The sequence below is a fragment of the Gymnoscopelus microlampas genome (genome assembly GCF_963454915.1).
Source record: "Gymnoscopelus microlampas genome assembly, chromosome: 20".
NCBI classification, from domain to species: domain Eukaryota; kingdom Metazoa; phylum Chordata; class Actinopteri; order Myctophiformes; family Myctophidae; genus Gymnoscopelus; species Gymnoscopelus microlampas.
This window is the reverse complement of record NC_139957.1, coordinates 41,391,926-41,406,757: the sequence shown is the minus strand read 5'-3', so window position 1 is coordinate 41,406,757 and position 14,832 is coordinate 41,391,926. Positions and strand designations below refer to the sequence as shown.

Sequence of the window (14,832 nt, the reverse complement as noted above, 5' to 3'; positions counted from 1 at the left end):
CTGCTATTCATAGGGCTGCACATGTGTCATGTGTTTCGCTAGCCAATCACAGTCCTGAATTTGCAAAGTCAGCCAATCACATTACAGTTAGTGGTGATGACACTAGCTGTAATCCCAGATAGCAAAATATGGTTATTCAACGTTGAATTATAGTGGTTAGGGTTGATTTTTGGTTACGATTGAAGACTGATGGTTTTTCAACATTGAATCACTGTTGTATTGCAGTGCAAAATTCAATGATTGAAATGCCAACATTGAATCAGCGTTTAATCTATGGTGCAAATTCAATGATTGTGATGCCAACATTGAATCAGCGTTTTATCTATGGTGCAAATTCAATGATTGAAATGCCAACATTGAATCAGCGTTTAATCTATGGTGCAAATTCAATGATTGAAATGCCAACATTGAATCAGCGTTTTATCTATGGTGCAAATTCAATGATTGAAATGCCAACATTGAATCAGCGTTGAATCTATGGTGCAAATTCAATGATTGAAATGCCAACATTGAATCAGCATTGAATCTATGCTGTTTGCCTTTTTCTTTTCTTTTTTCTTGATGGGGGGAGGGGGGGAGGCACACCCCTCCTCACACCCCCCCTCCCCCCATTTAATGATTGAAATGACAACATTGATTCAACGTTTTATCCATGCAGTTTGCCGTTTTCTTTTCTTTTTTTCTTGTTGGGGGGAGGGGGGGCAACCCCCTCCTCCCCCTCCCCCCTCCTCCCATTTAATTATTGAAATACCAACATTGATTCAATGTTGAATCTACACTGTAAAATCCAATAGCTATCTATACTTAAATAAATATAAGTTAGCTTTACTCATTTGTTACAATACTAGGTTTAATCAAGTAACGTGTACTAAAAAATACAATTTACTTATTGTTATTAAGTAAAGACATCTTTGTTTACTTGCCCAGAATCAGTAACATTTAATTGCACTGTGTTTAGTACACTCTTAAAAATGCTGGGTTATTTCTATAAAAAAACACATTGCTGGGTTGATTTGGCTGGGTCATAATTATGAGTTATTTGGGTACTGTAAACTGATGGGTCAAAGGGGTTATTAGGGCTTCAATTGCCTGCCTGGGTTATTTTTAACCCAGAGGTTGCTTTATTCATTTTCCCACTTGTGAATCATTCTGATACCTTCTTTTTGTCACTTCTCACATGAAAACACAAGGTACGTAACCTATATTTTATCACTATATTTGACCTATATTCATATAATGAGGGGGATCATTATAGGGATCTGTATTAATTGTAATATGGTACAATACTGTGCAAAGTATACACTGTAACAAATTTCTGTAATTTCTACAGTAAAAATGTACAGTAATTTACTGTTCTGTCATTTTACAATGTTTAACTGTATTTTGCAATGCATCATGGGAAAAAAATCATTACAGAAACTTGAACATCATCATCATTATCAGTTATCATCATTATTAATTGTATCCTTCATCTTCTTGTTTATGCCCCAAAATGACTGAAGAGCTGATCGATAATCCATTGTCCGATTGTTTCGGCGCACCCTAGGGGCCGAGACAATAGTGAAAAACTGTTTGAAAGGAGTAAAAACTAAATTGGACACCAAATTCTGGGTCAGCGCGTCGCCCCGAACGCGAACATATAACTCCCCTAACACACGGCCTTACCGTTCTCCTTAATTGGCTAGGGTCCAATGTCAAGTTATTATATGCGCAATAAAGCAATATATCTCGATACGATACGTTTTTCGAATCCGCCTTTCGGATATGTTGTACAGCTTGCCAAGACGCACACGTGGATGTCTTGTTTGTCCCGGTACGACACTCCTAAGTTGACCTCCTACACTATCGGAAGGCACATAGAGTCTTAAACCTTAAGACCATACCAAAGGACAAAGTCAGAAAAAAAAATGTGCCGTACTGGGACAAACAAGACATCCACACGTGCGTCTCAGCCAGCTCTACAACATATCCAAAAAGTGGACCCTAAGTCCTTATCGTATTCGAGATATTGAGCGAGATAGCGAAGCTGTAACCATAGCCAATTAAGGGATAATTAAATCATGATTTGATATGAGGGTTTGATGATTTCAAATTTTAGCATTATTTTACATGTAGATTTGGAAAAAAAATATATCGGGGTTATCACGGGCCTGGAACACCCTAAAACCAACCAGAAAGTGGCCTTTTGAGGCACTTCCTGTTTTCCGAGAAAAATATAACTTACATATTTGGAATCAGCGTCATCACATTAGTCTAAAGCCAGAGTATCGAAGAAAAATACAATTTCTAAAAATGTAACGAGGGTTGACCTTTGCAGTCTTTTCGCTGAACTTTGAGCTTTATCAGTGTCTAAAAAAATCAAGGCTGGTGCCAAAAAATCTGGCTTACTCTCAATATGGATGGAGAGAAGTTTTAGATTTTTAAAAAATATCTGGAGCGATTAGTTCCAGATTTTGTGCTCAACAAAATCTGTTTTTTATTCAAAAGTCAACGTCCAATCTTTTTGGTGAGCTTTTGTATTTCCCAAGGTCATAGAAAATCGAGACCTATCCCATTCGATTCAGCGTCCTTTTCTAAGTCTGAAAAAAAAATGTTTAATTTAAAAATAAAATATTTTTAAAAAATGTGAGAAAAGCTAGACTTTGAACTATTTCAAAAATCTTTAACTTCTTATTAAACAATTCTAGACTATTGTTTAACCTACCATTCAACTCTAAATCATCTAAATAAGAGGGTTGAAGGGTCAAAATAAAATAATGATAATAATAATATATTTGTGAAAAAAGCTTCAAGTTTATGAAACTTTAACGCTTGTTTAAGCCACTTTTTAAGGGTCATACAAAATCAAAACCTAGCCCATTCAATTCAGCGTCCTCTTCTGAGTCTGAAAACATGTTTTTTAATTAAAACAAAATATTTTAGAAAAATGTGAGAAAAGCTAAACTTTGAACTATTTCAAAAATCTATAACTTCTTATTGCAGATCGGCTATTTTCTTTTTTTCTCTCTTTCTTATATTATTTGACAATTTGGCCAATGTTTGACCAGTTTATAGTATAGTTTGTTGATTACTTGTATTACAGTCTTTTTCTTTGATTTGTTTTCATTTATTTTCTAAGGTATTAAAATTATTACTTAAATTGTCAGGGTCTCGACCCACAGGTTGAGAACCGCAGACATCCTTCATGCACAAGGCGGACAGTGTTGCCAGATTTTGCGATAGAAATAAGCAACCAGGTCTATGGAAATTAGCCCAAAAGAAGCAACTATGACTAATTGAAAATAGCCAATCTACAAGCTCACAACGGGTTGCGATGCGACGCGCTGTGAGCTTGTAGATCTGCTATTTCAAAACAAAACTCTTATCTGGAAGAAAATGTGAAAAATTAGGAATATTTTTGAAACATTTTAATACGAATCTTGTATTGGGGGTCCCCCCTGGCATAACATGTGTTCAGATGGGGGTCCGTTGATTGGATAATAGCCTACATATTAATCTGGGGGTCCTTGACATGAAAATGTTTGAGAACCACCACTGGTTTAAACGACAGTAAGGAAGCAAGCCCAAAAAACTTCACAGAAAAAGAAGCCCAAAGTCGCTTATAATAAGCGGATATGGCAACACTGAAGGCGGAGCTTGTTAGTTTTGAAATCACACCGGAAGGCAGAGGAAACGGCTGTTGGCTGAGAGATTTCTTTTTCAAACCGGGGTGCTTTCGTGTTTACTGTACTAGATTAACAGGTAAGTTTAATTAGTTTATGGAATTAAAATGTTATCCAAACACGGTCGCACGTTCATGTAACCGTGCACGACCGAGTTTTAGCCATGGTTCACACGACGCTCGTCCTTTCACGAGCCTCATAGCCGGAATTTCAACCTGTTTTTTGCACTTTCAACCCGTACATCAACATAAATATTCATACTTCAACTATAAAGTGCTTACCCCACGGCCACGAATGTTACAATTTTAATCGGGTGTGTCTAAGTACCCGCATCTTCCGTATTGTTGAATAAAAGATATTTTAATCCGATCGGTGGCCATTTTCTCATAGTTGTAATGCATGTGTATAATGTAATACACCTCCCAACCGACGGTCGCGTAGTTTAAAGCATACAGAAAACTCGGAGAAAATGGCCACCGATCGGATTAAAATTACTTTTATTGAACAATACAGGTAACCTGACGCTACCAGATCCAAGAAGCTTGCTCCACACATTTGTTTCACAGCTTATTTGGATCTGGGATCTCGGGAGCCAATTCGATGACGGGGCTGTTCCTTTTTTTCAAGATACTTGGTAGATGATTGGATGGGACCGTCTGTCTATCACCGTGTGGGCGTGCAAACACAACCAATCATATCGATGTGTCTACGTGACGTATGCTAGTCGCGACACCAGGAAGTCACCATCGTAGTTCTGTATTTCACCACAACAAGAACTAACTTTCAAGAAGTTGCTAAAAAAAAGTTATCATGGAGGTCGGAGATTTTTGCCGAGTTTGTAACACGAATCTGCGCATAAAAGGTATTTTAACGGGTACAAGGAAGATATTTGATAAGCCTAAGCCTGCAAACGAAACAAGTATTAACGAACGCCTGATAGCGTTAGGTTTAACGCTGTTTAAAGACCCCTCCGTATCGTGTTGCATGTTTGGTCATGTCTTCGCTTGCTTCAAAGAATGGAAGACGATTTTTCCATTTTAAGGCGATGGGAAAAAGAGGACTAAGACAGAAGACCTCCAGAAACGGCTACCGCTACAGCAGAAACACCGACGTCACCTGAGGCATCCTGCCTGTGGTCACCAAACTCTCCTCTCAGCGTTAAAGCGTTTTACTCTTGAGTCTGAGTCAGTCAATAATATAGCCTTACAGTCTTTCAACATGTCCACGATACACTTTAGATAACGTATATCTCATTGTGCTATAAAAGTCTGTGCAATAACTCCTGCCAAGTAGTCAAAAATGTTGCAATAATTCACTGTTGCTGTTCATCAATGACTGGACCAAGTGCATCTTTATTTTTCTCATTACTTTCACACACAGAAAATATGTATCTCGAATTTGCACTGTTTAACAAAGGGTACTTGAAAGGGATATGAGAGTACATTGTTGGGACCCTATTGAATATAGGCTACGCATGTTGTATTGTTTTTATAATCCTGTTATATATATATTGTGATTTTCCCCTACCTGAGTATGCGCAACTATAGCATTTAGTTGTTTTTTTTATAAATAAATATTTTAATTTGCCTCACTTGTTCATGTTTACTTTCTAAAACAACATCATAACATGTTTGTACAGTATCAAAGTTGGATCCCATGTGTAAAATGGCAAACTGATCAATGCCTCTAGCCTAATGATTTGAAACAATCAATTTTAACATGGGGGAGAAAAGCAGGGATTAAGAGTCATCATGCATAGTAAAAAGGGTGACATACAGTACCAGGACAGATGTAAAACAATGATGTACTTATTTTGTGATAAAAGGTTATCAATCTAAAAGTGATATATTTGCATACCTGGAAAAGAAACACCAGATTTTTTGCAGCGACAAACTTTTAATCACTTGCTTATGTTCAAATTACATACAAAACCATTTTAATCATGAGCATTCAGTCAACTAAATATTCCACAGCTTTAATTGACAACCAATGTGAGTCTTATAAGAGCCTTTAATGGCCAACTGCTTATTCGTCAGACGATTCTGAGCTGCTGTGCTGTGTTCCCATTTCAAAGTCCTCATCATCTTCATCAAAATACCCTGTGTAATCGATGTCTGGCTCAGTGAAGCTATCCTCTTGAGAAGAAGGCTCTACATCCTCAATGTCACCAAAGACTTCATTGATGATTAGCAGAATTTCTCTTGCATGTTTTTTTCTGAATACAGGAAGGGTTCTAAGAATGTAAGACAAGTCAAATATGTGTGTGCAGCGTTCTACAACTGCATCTATGAGCTCAGCACTGAAACCAGTACATGCTGACTTGCTAGTGTAGACATGTGCTGTGTCTTTTTCTAAACAACTCATATACTCCTCTAACATTTCCCGGATAAGAGATTTGTCCTCTTGTGTTACCACTCTACATTTCCCTTGCATGCCAGCATCTTGTTCTATTACCTCATGTTTGGGGCTAGGCTCGTCACAATCTTCACCTGCACATGAACATACAGAGTGGCAATAGCTGCAGCAGACATGCCCTGGCTCTACACTTGTTGGCTGGTTTTCAAAATGGCCATACAGTGCTTTTCTAAAGCAGCTCTTAGTGCCAGTGTGTATCAGTTCTTTCACTTCTGGACCAGCACTTACAGTTTTTTTTATAGCATACAAAATTGCATGTGACTGTAACCCATTTCTGCCAGCCCTTCCAACTTTTTGAACAATGTCTTCAACATCCTCTGGCAAACCATACATTACAACATGAGAAACATTAGGGAAATTCAAGCCCATCCCAAGAGCTGTTGTTGCAACAACCACTCGGCAGCTCCCCTCTCCCTCTCCACTAAAGGAGGCCAAAACTCTGTCTTTGTACTTTGACAGTGTGTTGCTGTGGAAAATTCCTATAAGGTGGTTCTCAGCCTTCTGATCCTGGTCTCTGTTAACCCAAGCATCTTCTCCCAATTCTGCTTTAAGATAGGTGAACACTCTCCCAACTAACTTCAGTGTTTTGCAATAGATTATGATGGGAGACATTGATAGACCCTTATCTTTGACCTCCTTTACTACCCAGTCCATACAGTTCAAGTTATCAGCAGGAACCCGACTCAGTCCCAGCCTGATGTTTTTCCTGTTTGGGCTAACAGTCACGAGAGTTGCCTCCTCCATATTCAGCATCCTGGTCACACGGCCTCTGTTCTTGTTATCAGCAGATGCTGTCAACGCTAAAACAGGTAAACCTGAAAGACAATAAGTGCACATATATCAGCAAAGAAGCATTAATGAAGAACTGCTGTAGGCTACACTTTCTATAGTGTTATAAAGGGGAAATAATTAGGTTATTTATGTTATCGGGTAGCTTCAGGTAAAGACTGACATTTCCACATATCATACTGTATTTTCTTTACATGACAAATAACTACACTTGGACAGCACCAACTTCTATGATCTGCTCCTGTACCTGTAGTGTAAACACCCCTCCCCCTAACCTGGCTAAACAGGGGGGTTAATAGCCTTCCCAAGTTGCCAGCACAACACACCCCTCCCCCTAACATTAAAAATAGGGGGATTAACCTAACCAGCCCAATGCACACACAACCCCCCCCCCCCCCCCCAACATTAACCCCCTCAGGTAGCAGCACAATGCAGCCCCCTTTTATGGATTAATATTAATTAATCATGTATTTAATCATGTAGCATTACTGTGTTTCAAAACTCACCTTCTTTGACTATGGATCTTAGTTCATTCAGCCTGGAAAAGGCTTCTCTGAAGGCTGGCTTTCCGTTTGCTCCCAGTCCCCTGGTTGAAAGAAAAATAAATCCTACATTGAGTCTAGGTAGCAGCAATAGTAACGTGCATAGTTGCATTACAACAATACAGTTACAGTAAGATCTGTGTTTAACATTTGGTCTGTTTGTGTGTGTTAGCTTATTGTTTATAATATAATGTTTGACCTAAATAAAACATAAATGTTACAACACTTCGTCTTTGAACTACTGTAACCGTAACACGCTGCTCTGTTTTGTTTTACAGTTTAACATTACAGTGTATGTGTAGTGTAACAATTACACTATACAGCCATTTAACGGCGTTTAGCTTACCATTTGTATGCGACGTGAACTTCATCGACGACAATGCCCAGTAGGTTTTCACGATACACTTGTGAGGAAAGCATATCACGCCATTTATCTTCCAGTAACCACGTCTCCGGGCTACCAAAGACCAGCTGACATCGGCCGTCGAGGATGTCGGTGTGTGCTGCATTATCTACGAGTTGCGCAGCATAGAGTCCCAGATTCGTAGCCTCTTTGATTTGATCTGCTACGAGGGCAGTCAAAGGAGATACGACGATCAATATAGGCTTCGGCTTCGTCCCCAGTTCTTTCGCTACCAGTGGAGCTAGTTGGTAAATTAAACTCTTGCCGAAGCCAGTCGGGAGGAGAGCAAAAACATCTTTTCCACGCAGAAAAGCCTTCAGTGCCAAACTTTGCTCTTCTTTCAAAGAAGAAATATTGTCCAGTTGAGAAATAACTAATGTTATTGCAGCATCTATCGTCATATCGGTGTTGCTCATGGTAGCGGCCATGTTGACTAGTGAAGAAACTACAAAACAACAGACGCGTCTATATGGCGTCACATCCGTTTTTGCCCAGATCACGCCCTTAGCTCACGCTGATTGGTCCGTACCGGGAGCGGTACGGTGTTAGCTCAACCCCTTGAGCGATCTCAGATGTAGCTGTCTTGAGGAACCTGGTTACTCAATACCGCCACCTCTGGCAGGGTCAGGTTACAATACAGGAGGTACGGATACTTAGACCCTCCCGATTCAAATTGTAACATCCTTGGCCCTGGGCTAAGTGCTTTATATTTGAAATCTGAACGTTTATGTATGGGTTGTAAATGTAGAAAACGTCATGATATGATCATGTTTCAGGACTAACGGTTTATCAACCGCGTTTACATAGAAAGCAATGTGTTTGCACCATTTAATATAAATGTATGATGTTACAATGCGACCAGGCATCCTAAAACGTTAAAATATGATTCAACTTGTTAGTTGTAACATTAGCTCTTAAAAGAGAGCTAATGTTGGCCACATATCCCTTTGGTGAGGCCACATTTGTTTTGACTGTAATTATTATTTTATATATGAATCTTGTTTTTAACCTACAGTAAAAAGTAAAATAATTTAATTAAGAGACAGAGAGTACAAATGGTACCAATGTATCCTTAAGGAGAATAAAATAACATTGAGGATTTTAGTGTGCAGACAAATTTGGTAATCCGTTTTTTAACTTAAGTTTTGTTTTGCAGACAGTAGCTAACAAAAGCAGGTAATGTTTATCATCAAAGTGGGCTCCAGGGACCCTCAGGGGTCATTGGGGGGTTTCCATGTGGTTCCCAGCTAAATGAGATTATATAGCATGAAACTCAGTTTAACCACTTAAACCCTATAAATTGCCTATTTGAAAATGGCAGATCCACAAGCTCACAGTGCATGGTGATGCGTTGTGAGGGTGTAGATCAGCTATTAAAAAACAGTATAAACAACATTTGTGGAATATTTTTGAAACACTTTTTGTAAGTCCTTAGCCAAGTACATACTAATTAGGGGGTCCTTGACATGAACATGTTTGAGAACCACTGATTTCATTTGTATAACATGAGTTCATTAATCAGTATGCATTGTGAAACACTTTGCCAAGTTCATCAGAAGAACTGGTTATCACACACCTTCAATTAACCCATTAAGACCTGAGGCCGATTCTACAAAATGTCTTCTAAATTTATTTGTTTTTAACTTGTGTTATTATGTCAGTGGTTCTCAAACTTTTTCATGTCAAGGACCCCAAAATGTATATGTATTTGGCCACAGACCCTCATCTCAAAATATTTTGTTCTAGGGACCCCCAGAAACAAAGATTTGAGTTACAAATGTTCGTTAAAAATTCAAAGATTTGCACACATTTTCAAGATTTTTCTAAAATAACAGATCTACAAGCTCGTAGCGCAGCACTCGGTGCCACGCTATGAGCTTGTATATCTGCTGTTTTTGAGTAGCCAAAGTGTAAAATAATGCTTTTTAGGTAAAATCTAAAAATGACACAGAATCGAATGCACTTAAAAAGCGCATAACCATTCAGTGTTCAATTCAGGGATTTGAATCGTCATATATTTGTAACAATGATTACTGTCTCATTTCATCGTTCTTTGACAAACTTCTACCATCTATTTAACAGGCCGTCACCAAGAAAGCCCTTGCCTTAATTTGGATGGTACTACAGTTGGCAGTGGCTATGTAAGTCATCAATCAATCAACACAAAAAGGAGAACACTCCATACACACACACACACCTAAAAGAAATGTGCTCAAAGTTTTTCCTAGTGCACAGTCACACGCACATTTTTGGATTGCTCCTTAAAATCCCATGTAACCATCTTCATGGTTTACGCCAGGCAAATTTAAGCTGAACCTAATTGTCTCTTTTACAGGCAGCTTGGTACACACCTGGCCGGGGAAAAAAACCTGCTACAGACTTCCTGGAGGAGCGATTGAGGAACACCAGGAAGCGCATGAGAAGGCTGAAACGACCACACCACCAAGAACCAGAGGAACAGACCGTCCCTAGTACACCAGGTAATACTAATAACCAATGTTAATTATCCCCACCAGGCTAGATTGGACAGATGCAAGGGATTATATTTGCGGTCCCATGACTCTTCTGTCCATCATCTTCTAAAAACTAGTCTCAGGCACCGCTGGACCGATTGGCGACTTTTCACACACTCCAAGTAGGCCAGAACCTCAAATACTTGAAATCAGCTATAATTAATCTGTACTTATCATTCAACAGAATCTGATGTGCCTCCTGAAAAACTTATTGAAATGGTTGAATGGATGAAGGTCAATAGGTGTCCAGTGTCCCAGGTTGAGGACTACATGAATCAAACATCTCTACATGGAGGCAAGTGGATTCGCAGCAATGGAACTAAAGGCCTACCGGAAATATTGGCGTATAGTTCCCTAGGCTTGTAGACAATCCTGGCATGGTAATACATTATTTTGCTATTGCAGTTTTGCCTATTTGAATGATACTCTATTTGACTGATACTCTGCAATGCACTACAAGTTTATGTTTAACCACCTAGACCCTACAATATATACTTTGTAGACAGGAGTCCACAGGGTTCTACTTGGTCCACTCCTTTTTTCTCAAACTGTTGTCACACAATGGTGTGTTTATCAAAGAGCTTATCTACAATACCCTACTGCTTGCATACACTCTTATAAGTAGACTCATAAGTGATTTTATTTTAATTTTCTCATTTTACAATTGTTTATATAATGTTATGTTCTCTTCTGTGTAGACCCAATCCTTCGATCTCCTAATCTCTCCACCTGGTGTGGAGAATTTGATTTGTGGGATTCCTCAAGAGGAAGAACTGCACACTTCAGGTGGGGGTTTCATTTAACATAATGGTTAAATAAACAATAATGAACTGTAACTATGTTTCTTAGCAGGTGCTGAGGTTATGAGTTGGGTCTCTTGGATTCTTTCCTGCTTTCATCACTGTCCTCTGGTCATAGAGATTCTGAAGGGCAGAGCGCTTAGACCCCAAGGCGGTTACCCTCGGCACAACTTTGGGGTTTCACATAATGATATCTGGGTGGTTTTCTATCAGCTGACATGAAAAGCATTCTCTGACCGGGTCAGCCTGTGACTGAGCACTTGGTGTTCAGATAAAACTTGTATTCTGACCATGTGACATTGGTGTAAAATCACTCCTCTGTGTTTGTATAGGTGCACAACACATGCAGTTTGAGTCAGCCTGGGCCCTGACCAGAATCCCCTCAGCTACCTTCCTGCCAACACGCACTGTGCCCATCTTCATCTGTCTACAAGGACATCCGGGAACAGGTTAGCACCTTTTTACCCACGAATAACAGAGCAACATAAGTTTAGTTGGGAATTAACTGTCCAATTGAACTATCAGGGCGACATATGAAAATATGCTTTAGAGGAATGTCTGGTGCTGTATGCAGTTTGGAACCCAGGATGTAAGGTGATGGAGACCATTACACAAGAGGTGTATATATGGAGCTGACTAATTTGTTTGTTGATTCCATGATGACACATTGAGGTTAGACACTCCATAATTGGGCGTAGCTGCATTTGGAACTCCTTATATCAGGGGTCTTCAACCTTTTCAGGCCAAGGACCCCCTAACTGAGAAAGAGATGAAGAAGGGACCCCCACTATATATTACATAAAATTGTGTTGCAGATTAAAGCTTTTCATAGATGTTGGATTCATGTTAATGTGTATTGTCAGACATTTAACGACTTAAACCGTCAATACTTAGTAAACTTTCACTCTGTACTTGGTCTGCTCTTTTTCCCCTCTTTGCCGAAAATAGCCGATCTACAAGCTCGCAACGCCTCGCGCTGCGAGGCGTTGTGAGCTTGTAGATCGGCCATTTTCGGCTAAAGTTGTCCGTAGAATAGGGATGCTATTGTTCAAGTGGTTTGTATAAAGAAACGATGATCTTATCACAGAGATTTGGCCGACCCCCTGTAGCAACTCTGAAGACCCCCTAGGAGTCCCAGACCCCCTGTTGAAGACCCCTGCCCTGTTATGGCTGACTCATGGTGACATGAGCGTGGCATGGGGGATCTCCTGTAAGCCAATTTTAATATAGGTAATTGTCTGATCACAGTTATGAGAAAAAGCGTTCATCTGTATACATTTATCTATTGAAGAATAGTGAAAATAGCAGATCTACAAGCTCGCAACATCTCGCAAAGTGATGTGTTGTGAACATGTAGGTCGGCTACTCTCACTATTTTTCAACATTTTTAAATGCCTGGCCTGTTCTGGCCATAGTACATAATGGTATTATTGGCCCCGGTCATTGTCAGTCATTTCTTTTTTGTTTACAAAGCCTAAAAGTCGGAACCGAAATGTAATTCATCCAATGTTTAATGCCAAAACAGTTACATTGTTGATCATAATTATTTGTATGACAATTAACCAAATGTTTTCCTAATTTACACACTTTTTCAAATGTATTTAGTCACTGTATTTTGTTCTGTGGTTTGCTGTGTTGTAGGCTTATGCTGAGTTTAACAGGATCGCCACCACACACCTAGAGACAGACTTCTTTGATGCTCTGGATCGCTATACACCACAATTGGTCACTATCTTAAAGTCCAAGAAAGGTGCCATTAGAGATAAATTATCCGGAATTGTGCAGCAAATTGATGGGTAAGTCTACAACATGCTTCTTATATTTGTAATTATCATGACTAAGTTTATGTACAACCTATTACCCCAAATAGTACTTGCTTCCCGGCTGTATTACAGAGTGTTAAAGTATTGCTAACTATTGATCGTTGTTGATAACTAAATGCTGTGGATTGTACTATTTTTAAATCACATCTCCAATCAGCAACTGTTCTCTGCAACTGTTCATCAAACATATATTGTGGTGTTTCATGCTGTAACTGTACTGTAACTTGTGATGGTCAGATCTTGAACTTTATTTGTTCATTATCCACTTGTAGAAACCCGACGTGACCGCGCTGGGTAGGCTTGTTCTCCGAGGCCTCCTTCTTCTGCTTGGAGATGACCACAGCAGTTTCTACACCACTGTCTTGGTAAGTTCTCATAGTTACACCTTAAAGGTCCAGTGAAATTACATTTTTGTTAATTTTATTTTGAAGTTTCAGTCTGAAACGGCCTTGCAAACCAATCAGAAGGTTCAATCCCTTCAGGCTATAGCACGGTGGAATCTCACTCACATGGTGTGCAGTGTAAGTGTTTGTAGCCTGCACTCACACGTTGCTCAAGGGAGAGAGAGATGGCCACTATGCAGAATGTTTGTTACCAAGTTGCTTATTTCTAGCCTAAAATGTTTTCAGATACATATTTTACTGTGCTGTTTACCATGAGTAATATACTGTCAAAAACAGTAGGCCAACCAATGTTGATAAAACTTCTCAATGCAGATGTGTGTGAAGTGTCTACATTTCCCTGTTGTAATGTTGTTTTTGTTTGGTTCTGTACAGGATTGTGACAGCGAAAGTGAAGACGCCTGGTCAGAGGTATCGGTCGGATTGCTGACTGTGAGCAGTGAAGATTCACCTCCCTCAGATGGTGTCGACCTTCAGCCAGTGTCAACAGCCATCATCCTTGAAGGAGGTATTGTGATGGATAATTTCCATAACCTCCCTCAAGCACCGTGCCTGCTGTCTAGCCTGACGTATGCACTCAATTTGAAGTACCCTAATGATATGAAGAACATATTGAACTTTATTCAAAGAGTGATGCTTGGCTTGGGAAAGGAAAAAACTACCCCCCAAACTGCAAAGTCTTAAAAACCTCCTGTCATTTTAGAAAGATTGTATAGTGGATAACTGGTAGGCAGGTTGTCCTCAGCCCTCCTTTGTGACAGTAGACTAAAATGCATGCATTTTATTTTTCTCATGCATGAGAAAATGTTGTAAAGTGATAGGAGTTCTAAATGAAGCCACTTTTATTCATTTTAAGTACTTTAGAGCTGCAAATTATTAAGACTTTGAATGTAATACCATTAAGTAAAAGTAAGGCACTTTTTTGAAATTGACAAGTGTTCACTTGTTCATGTGTGAAATAATGTACTCTTTCAAACTGTAATGGGGCTGTCCACACTAAGCATATCACTTTTGTCAATCCTATCGTTGTAGAATTATTTAGTTTAAATACAGTGCAGACATGATCATTTCAGTGGGCAGTTGCTCATGTCTTCCAGAGTTCCAGCAAATCACTCATATTGTCATCATCAACACAGATACTGTTCGTCTTTAGTTGTGTTGAACAGGAGGAGAAGGATGGAGGGGCTACTAGGCTACAATTGCAGTAGCAACACAGAAATGTGTGAGGAATTAATTAGCATAATGACTTTGTGGACGAAAAGAGGTTCACAATCATTGGCTACTCTTTTATAAAATAAATTAAAAATGTGTACATATAGTGCTTGGTGTGGATGGCCCGTAAGGCTTTATTAATTACGCCATTTGTATTACTAGAGCACTTGTCAGTGTGTTTTGTCAGACCGTTGGTTTAGTCTGCAAAGTTAGTACACGTTTGGTCATTATAAGCCATGTTGGGTATTGTTTTTGTGGAATCGCTTGTAAAT

The 14,832-nt window shown here is 39.3% G+C and overlaps 1 protein-coding gene across 4 annotated transcripts; it reads left to right on the top strand.

Annotated features, from left to right (window-relative positions):
- The first annotated feature begins 9,807 nt into the window (after positions 1 to 9,807).
- On the top strand, positions 9,808 to 14,604 carry LOC311035724 (uncharacterized protein). 4 transcript variants are annotated; one of them, XR_014599766.1, is made up of 9 exons: positions 9,808 to 9,952; positions 10,147 to 10,291; positions 10,509 to 10,704; positions 11,023 to 11,110; positions 11,457 to 11,573; positions 12,214 to 12,354; positions 12,766 to 12,920; positions 13,220 to 13,312; positions 13,724 to 14,604. XR_014599766.1 is itself a non-coding variant. In XM_084044119.1 (9 exons), the coding sequence occupies exons 3-7, from the start codon at positions 10,614 to 10,616 to the stop codon at positions 12,774 to 12,776; spliced, it is 345 nt and encodes a 114-aa protein (XP_083900245.1). In that variant the 5' UTR covers positions 9,808 to 9,952; positions 10,147 to 10,291; positions 10,509 to 10,613; the 3' UTR covers positions 12,777 to 12,920; positions 13,220 to 13,312; positions 13,724 to 14,604. The 4 variants fall into 4 exon arrangements, 3 of the variants coding, with proteins under 3 accessions (XP_083900245.1, XP_083900244.1, XP_083900246.1); XM_084044119.1 differs by having other exon boundaries at positions 10,509 to 10,619; positions 12,212 to 12,334; XM_084044118.1 differs by having other exon boundaries at positions 10,509 to 10,619; positions 12,212 to 12,354.
- Positions 14,605 to 14,832: the final 228 nt, after the last annotated feature.